The sequence below is a fragment of the Tachysurus vachellii genome, chromosome 25 (assembly GCF_030014155.1).
Source record: "Tachysurus vachellii isolate PV-2020 chromosome 25, HZAU_Pvac_v1, whole genome shotgun sequence".
Taxonomy (NCBI): Eukaryota; Metazoa; Chordata; class Actinopteri; order Siluriformes; family Bagridae; genus Tachysurus; species Tachysurus vachellii.
Window position 1 is genome coordinate 8,239,338 of NC_083484.1, and position 8,538 is coordinate 8,247,875.

The following is an 8,538-nucleotide window of genomic DNA, read 5'->3' on the forward strand; positions in this document are numbered from 1 at the left end:
TAAAAAACAACAAAAAAGAGTAGCACTTTAATTAAAAAATGTGATGTAATAAAGGTAAAGGCAAAAAAATATTAACCATATATTGCTTGTAATTGTGATAAAGTAAACATCTGTAGAGTATTTTAACATCAAATTTTTGATTGTGTTGAAATAAAAACCTAAAAATGCAGCGGGTCCAGCAGACCCACGAACACTGGCTGAGTAACAAAAATACGAACAACATACAAGGGTTAAATACTTAAGGGCTTAGTGCCAGGAATTATTTCTCTAACTACAAAAACTGCAATAAATGACATCTATGACTGTTTTGCACACAAAGTCTGCACGCCATTTAGAAATGTAATCTCTCAGCTGTCTGCTGATCAAAGTTAAACACTGGGCACATTCAATTAAACTATCGATTCATCTACAATACAGGCTTGAATGGCTAATGAAGCATTTTACTCCAATGTCATACTGTGTGACAAATATAATTTGAAATTAAATTCCGAGTTTATATGTAGGATTATTTTAAAATAGGATCCATGATTATGTAAAGATTCACAGCTCCTCCAGTCTTATCTTATATCAGAGACTCAGAGGTGAACATTAAGAAGCATCCTTGCAGCTGCAAGGATGCTTCTTAATGTTCACCTCTGATTCGCTGAGGCATAGCAAGTGGAAATTTGGTCCTGTTGCCAGTAAGAATGTCATTGTAAACCAATGTGACTGTAAATTATTGATATAGGCAACAAATTTCACAGGCTCATCATCTAAAGATACTAAGGTACTAAATATACTTCATAAAGAACAGGCATGAGATAACTTACAGTCCACTTAAATATGTTTGAAAGATGTAGATTTTTTTGTAATATAAATATATAAACAAGTTATAAAGTAAAAAGTATTATTTTATTTCTGGAGAAATTGTAGAAATGTGTCATTTCACCTGAAGCACAATAATAATTTTTAGTGTGTAAACATTAAATACAGATTTATTTTTTTTAGAGGTTAAACGGTTAGGATTTAGGCAGCAACATTTTAAAAGAAATGTGTGTAAAAATCAAGAAAGCATAAATTAGGTATTTATGGGGTATATGATGCCACCTGCCTGCATCACATAGATAACCATTATTTGCAACTAAATTTAATATAAACTATAACATTTCTGTAAAATACAAAATACCTGCTGATCTCTTCCCCACTGACATATTGTCAACGATGTCCTAATTTATTAAACATATACAGTAGCTTAATTTGCTATACATGATAAAAAAAAAATTCGGGTTCTGAGGTTCATACTGGATATATTTACTTTAAAGTGCAGAACATCCATTTTATTTTAATTACTAATCTTTATTTCAATTACTAATGTCTAAAATGACGAACATTCTTAGATTAAAAGGTCTGTGATGTCAAATTAATACAACATTAAATTAAAGCAGATCTTGTTTCAAGTAATAGTGGAATTCGTGTGCATGCATTCACACATTAAAATGAAAGATGAAAAAAGGATTCATTGCATGTAAGCTGCTTTCAAATTTGTTAAAAGGAGCACGACAAAGAGGAGAGGACACTAGATTGGATCACACTTTCTTTTAATCATAGAAATTCTACTGATTGCAAAAGTACAGCACACAGAGGTGAAATTATTTAACCTGTTAATTAATTTATATATGAGCAGATATATTAAACTCCAGGTACCATAATATCATATATATTATGACATTTTTTGTGTTAAAAAACAATAAAATATAACAAAATCAGCATGTATCTCTCGAAACATCATCAATAAACTTTTCATTAAATAACAGTATTATAGTGTGGTATGGTATTATTGCTGCTGAGAAAAAAAATAGTGTACTAGTTAGAACAAAAATGTGCAGTTACTATTTCCCTGTTTGTCTTGGTGAAAACTTGACCATTGTCCAGTTTCTGTTGAATATTATTAAATTTCGAACAATGAAAAGAACCACGAAAGAAGTTAAATATACAGAACTCAATAAAAAAAATTACAGCAGTCAAAAAAAAGTATCTCTCCTCCTTTAAAAAATGTTCCCAAAAGTACATTTTAACAACAACAAAAACCTTCATATGTTAATACAAAAACATCAATGTGTTTTCAAGTTGTGCTAAACAAAGGTTTAGAAATCTAAATGAGGAGGATACTAATTATAAGTTTCTGTCCTTCTCATTTAGATGTTTTATTATTGCTTGTGCTCATGTTGGTAATTGCAGATTTTAGTCAAGGCACAAGTTTGGTTGTTTAATGAATTAAAAGAAACTGAGAAATATTGGATACAATAATAATAATATAGCAATACAAAAGGGAAATAATGTAGCTACAAGTAAAATGAGTCCTTATTATAACAGTGTAAAAACTTTGTTAGAACTGATCAACTGTTTGTCTTCTTCTTCTTTTTTTTTTTACAACCACAATTTAAAATAAATACATCACTTCATGGTTTTAGGTAAATAAATTGTTATTTCCTGTAGCTGCAGATATTCACTAAATAAAAGATAAAACACATCAGATCAAGGAATGTAATAAAGCAGCACGAATTCACTCTCCGGTTCCCATCTTTCAATCAGATGATCCTTCAATCAAATCTGTTGAAAAATCAGACAGAAGAAAAGGATTTGGAATGATTTTAAAGTTAAAAAAATCCAGTGATGCAAGAAATTGTACATTTTATAACAGTAAATAACTACTTTATAACAGCAACTTAAATCCCAGCTACTTATTAATTTTTTTTTTGTACGGCAATAAATGCTATGAATTATTCAGTAACTACAGTGACTTCACTATGAGACATCACTAATAAGGGCTGAACTAAGAACAGGTGCACACAGCAAACAGACCAAAGATATATCAGGAGAGACAAACCAATAAAAAAAAAAGCACAAAAAATGCTATAGGCATGATAAAGTTTTCATTTGTACAGATCTGTAAAAGAAAAACTCCTTATCTAAACTCCTCAAGAGTTTCCCACACAGTAAACAGTATTTACAGTAAAGGGCCAAACATTAAAATGCATTAGCTTACTTTAGGGACTCTCAACAGTCTGCAGTGAGCTGAAAGAACAGTTCTCTTTGGGCCGAGCTCCAAGCTCACGCTTCTCTTTCACCTCTTTTGGGTTTGAGTTTTCATCAATAGCTTCAGCTGAATCCTGATTCTGGACTTTTGCTTCCTCTTTCATGGGTATGAAGTGCCCGCCCTCCTCAGCTACCATCTCTTCCAACTTTTTAATCAGCTGCGGGACCTGTGTGTGCTCTCCGAATGTGTCATTGTTAATGACATGGTATCTTTTCTTACACTTGTCCAGCACCCACTGCAGTGCATTACCCTGGCGCCGGATGTGTCTCTCAATCGGCATGTTCTTCAGCACTTCAGCCCATGTAAACACCACCATGGTGTGCCTCCACACGGCCTCACCAAACACCACCAAGTTCTCCTCGATTCTTGCTCGGTCCATTTCTGTGAACATGCCTACAGGCACGACAAGTAGGAAAGCATGTGGCCCCGGTGGGCACATACCCAGGCTACGAGCCATCTCCTGTTGATAAGCTGTTGGAGTGGTCTGAGCTGAAAACCATCCTGGCGTATCCACAACAGTCAGCTTGCGACCGTGGCGCTCTGCATCACGCTTCACAGAGAATTCAGCTGCTCGTTCTAGCCGAAATTCTTCACGCCCCAGTATAGTGTTTCCAGTCAGGCTTTTCCCAGGCCACCGCCAACCCAAAAGGATAAGCCGCAGCTCAGAGAGATGGTTGGAAGCAGCTAATTTTTTTTCCTCTTCAGGGTTAAAATTTTCATTACCTGGAAGAAAAAAGGCATTTTTGATGGTTAATGCAAATATGAAGGTGTTTAATCATCCAGTTCCTTTGGTAGTAAGTAGTAGTAAGTGCAAAGTGATGGGCTTGGTTTGTAATCATATTACTTTGTTATTTATATTTTTTTACTTTGTTGACTGCCACTCAAAATGAAATAATCATAATCTCAAAAGTCTTCTGCTATTAATAATCCGTCAGCCAGTGTATCAGGAAAGTATTATGATTAGAGTAATCACTGCATTAGATGGCACACACCACTACAAGGCATCCCTGTGTGTATGAAAAAATATTAGGCAGCATCAGTATTTAGGTAGACTATTCATTTGTATTCACTATTACTATTCATTCATTCATTCATTCATCTTCTACCGCTTATCCGAACTACCTCGGGTCACGGGGAGCCTGTGCCTATCTCAGGCGTCATCGGGCATCAAGGCAGGATTCACCCTGGACGGAGTGCCAACCCATCGCAGGGCACACATTCACTCACGCACTCACACACTAGGGACAATTTTCCAGAGATGCCAATCAACCTACCATGCATGTCTTTGGACCGGGGGAGGAAACCGGAGTACCCGGAGGAAACCCCCGAGGCACGGGGAGAACATGCAAACTCCACACACACGAGGTGGAGGCGGGAATCGAACCCCGACCCTGGAGGTGTGAGGCGAACGTGCTAACCACTAAGCCACCGTGCCACACTATTACTATTCACTTTCTAAAATGTCAGGCTCAATCATAGAAAATGAAGCAACAGCAAGATGCTGGCATGGCGGCCTCCCCTGCAGAATACACTTTAGAGTCAGGCTATTCAATTGGCAGCCCAAGGTAATTTGTTCCGGCCCTTAAAGTGGCCAAGTGTGAAAAAGACATCTCTATAATTAATTTAATTCAGTCGGACACAGGACCCTACAGTTTTGAAGTGACGCTTGTCTGTTCCGTTCAGCACAAGCCACAGTCGCAGCACAGAGCAGTAGTCACATGACCTTAGGTGAGTGACGTGAGCAGCCTCTCATGTGAGGCTGTGGATGACTGATAGGTGAGAACATCATGACAGATGAGAACTGTTGTAAGTATCATTTATTCTGTTTATTTCTTCCTTCAGTTTTTTTTCACAAAAAATTCTGAAAATTCAGTGAAACAACACACATCCCTCCACAGCACCAACGCCACTGTATGTGTATTTCACTGACAACATATACACCCGATTTCACTGCTCTTGCCAAATCTAAAAAATGTCATTTCTCACATTAGAATGCAGCCTCAATGTTTGCCAATTATTGAGATGGCTGTTGTAGTTTACATAGTCATATTAAAATGATTTATTTTGACAGAAAATAACACAAAACAATGTTATTTTCCATATTTTGAGTTGTTTTTTTTTATGTGCACTTAAGTTGCACTTAAATAAGTTAAATTCTAAATGAGTGAATAATAGAAAATGAATGTAGAAAAAAGTCTACTTGGGCATCTTACAATTCACTGATGATATATAGTTTCAAAATACAACCTGAGCGTGTTTAAATGTAGAGAAAAACGCTTACTTGGGTGTCTTATGGTGCAAAAATACAACATATTAGCTCCTAAATTGTTGTTGTGTCATTACTCATATTGCAAGCCATATATCCGTCCCCTCATTTAGTATGCTCTTCATGAACTGCCCCACATGGCAACTAATTGAATAGCCCTGTTCTGGAGGCTTAGGGAAGAAAATCTAGAACCCTAGATTAAAACATTAAAGTTGTTTGTGAAGTTCACTGGAAGCAGATTTGCAAATAGATACAAAGAACAACAAGTTAATACTAGAACCTTTCTATAATTTACAGGTTTATTCCTTTACAAGAGTTTGTACTCGATGTTTTGTTCTAGATTTCTTTTATATACCATCCTTAAATAAAATATATACTGTACATTGCTGTTCTCGTCACTTGGAAACCACTTGCTGTAGCTGAAAATGGCAAAACATGGACAAAATCATAAAGATGTATTTTGACTGCAATCAGTATGATCATTTTATCTACATGTAAATACCAGGGAATAAAGCTGAAAGTCTCGTCTCATATTAATCTTTTAATCTCAATCCCAAAATGTCTTTGGTCTACAGCACCTTGCCATTCCAATAGTTTCAGAGGGGACTATATGTACATGCAAATAAAAAATTTTGACAATAAAATCTGTGATTTTCCCCATGTTATATTTGTAAATGTTTGATTTATCCTACAACCCAGGATTTGACTATTTATTTATTTGTTTATCGTTTAGATGCCGTGATGTAGTCACTTGTTCATATAAACTAGTACTCCAAAATCCCAGTTGAGGAATAAGTAGTAATATCTCAAAAGGGTTTGACTTTGACGTTCACCCTGATATTTTGCTTCTTTAGCCGTTCGGATGACAATTTGCTGGTGTGGCTGCTGGACAGACAACCGTACAATTGTCCAAAAATATATATGAACTTGACTGTATAGAAACATTAAAAATATAATTTGTGAACTGAGCCAAATATATGAAAGATTCACAGGAGACAACAATCATTTACATACATATGTTAAAGATAAGGGTAAGAAAATACATTCACAGGCATCAGTAAAGTGAGCTGTACAAGGATGACATCAGCAATAAATAAATAAATAAATAAATAAATAAATAGCATCGATTTGTAAACAAACAATATGTTAAAGAAAGTAAATAAAGTTAATTATACTGTGATACAAGACTTTCGCTCTATATATTCTGTATATAAACGTGTTATATAAATATGTTGTAAAATTGTAAATATTTAATTAGCTTCAGTTGCATCTGCTTACTGAAAGAACAATATCAGATAACTGAGTCACTACATATATAATATACACACACATATGTGCATGTATATAGTATAGTATAGTATAGTATATATATATATAAAATAAAGCTATAAACTCGGTTTATTATCCAGTTCTGTGTAAAACTGTCAGCTGAAACTGAAATGTGTCAAAAACTCACACAGACTATAAACTCACACTGCTATGAATGTAAACACCATGTGCTAATGTTCTAAAGTGTGTTTCTTCAGCACTTACCAGATAATTCTGTTAATTTGTAAGACTCCATTATGTTGTTTCAGTTCTTTAGGGTTTTTTTTTAGGTGTTTCTTTATTCTGTACAAAGACTTCCTGTTTGATAGGTTGGTAAAGCGTGTCAGCCTGTAGGTGTGGTTTATTCTCCTAAGAGAACGTGGTGTGTTCGATTTCACGCAAGCTGCGCAGCCCTGTCCACGTGTGTCTTTACATAGAAACAATACTGGGGCAGTTTTGGGTCTCTCTGAGAATATGAATTGGAAATTGGATTGGACTTCCAATAATAAGTATTGCATTAACAATAAAATTAGGGAAGTATATTTTAATAAAATATATATAAAGTGGTACACTTAATTTATCCAACACACACACACACACACACACACATATATATATATATATATATATATATATATATATATATATATATATATATATATATATATATAAAAATTTAAAGTATCAGAAAAAAATAGTTGATTTTCAACCCCTGACTGCATCTCGTGACCCAGTCTCACCTAAAGCTCTACACCCACAACTACAGTGCTTTACAAGTACAGGACACGAAGAGTTAGATAAACCTATTACTACAGCTAAATCAACAGCATGATTGTCAGATCCTATTATAATTAAATTACTGAAAGAAGTGTTACATACAGCTGGTGAACCTCTACTCAATATTATTAACTCCTCATTATCTTTAGGTTATGTCCCTAAATCCTTCAAGTTGACAGTTATTAGGCCCCTCATTAGGAAGAGTTCTTACCAGGTCGAGAAAATATGATCATATAACCCCAATTTTATCATCTTTACATTGTCTACCTGTTAAGTTCAGAATTGATTACGAACTAGTGCTTGCTAATATTATGAACAGCAGCTACACTAATTCCTCTCCACTGCTACTGTTTTCTACCCATCCCGAGGCATCCAGTGATTGTACCAGCTCCAGTTGTGTTCTGTGTCATGAAGATTTTGGACCTTCACTGAGATGAGGCCAACAATGTTAATGTTAATGTTAACAAATCTAAAGATGTACCAGCTCCTGATGGACTCTGCTTCATAAAGTATTCGAACTTTCTAAAATGAGATGCCAACTGCATGTGGTCTTTGAGGACAACAACCTCCTTATCAACACAGTTGTCAGACTGTATATTTACACTCACACCCTTCACTGTCAGCCAAATAAGGATGGGCTCCTCTTTCTTCCTCTTCCATCTAAGGGAGTTTTCCCTTGCCACAGTCACTTCATTCCCCTCAGGCTTGCTCATTGCATTAAATAATCACTGAAATTTGAAATCATTGTTCAATCATGTTCAGCAAGTGCCAGAGTCATCTTCTAAAGTTGATTCAGCTGCAGATCAAAGATTTTTGGAGGATTATGAAATGCCCTTAATTATACTTTAGTATACTAGTATAGTAACATCTGACAAAACACAGAAGCAGCAAACTTTGTAAAAATTAATATTTGTCAGTCTCTAAACTTTTGACCATGGCTGTAGTACATCACTTTTTACCATTTCTGTACTGTCTGCACTTTGTATATTGTTACTACATGCAAGATCATTGGACCTCAATATTCTATCTGTGTATTTTGATTTCTGTTTATTTTTCCATCCATCCATCCATTTTCTACCGCTTATCCGGGGCCGGGTCGCGGGGGCAGCAG

General features: G+C 35.3%; 1 protein-coding gene across 1 annotated transcript; it reads right to left on the bottom strand.

Annotated features, from left to right (window-relative positions):
• Nucleotides 1-1,560: 1,560 nt before the first annotated feature.
• LOC132840486 (GTPase IMAP family member 9) lies at nt 1,561-7,011 on the bottom strand. Its single transcript, XM_060862161.1, has 3 exons — nt 6,876-7,011; nt 3,026-3,799; nt 1,561-2,589 (listed from the first exon to the last, which is right to left on the bottom strand). Exons 1-2 carry the CDS (start codon nt 6,904-6,906, stop codon nt 3,027-3,029), a joined length of 804 nt encoding a protein of 267 aa, XP_060718144.1. The 5' UTR covers nt 6,907-7,011; the 3' UTR covers nt 1,561-2,589; nt 3,026.
• Between the last annotated feature and the right edge of the window lie 1,527 nt (nt 7,012-8,538).

What these genes read in the sequence shown, in the direction of transcription:
- LOC132840486 (XM_060862161.1), bottom strand. Translation starts at nt 6,906, where the DNA reads ATGGAGTCTTACAAATTAACAGAATTATCTG. An exon ending in CAAATTAACAGAATTATCTG is followed by an intron (nt 3,800 to 6,875) that starts GTAAGTGCTGAA and finishes TTTTTCTTCCAG; the next exon opens with GTAATGAAAATTTTAACCCT.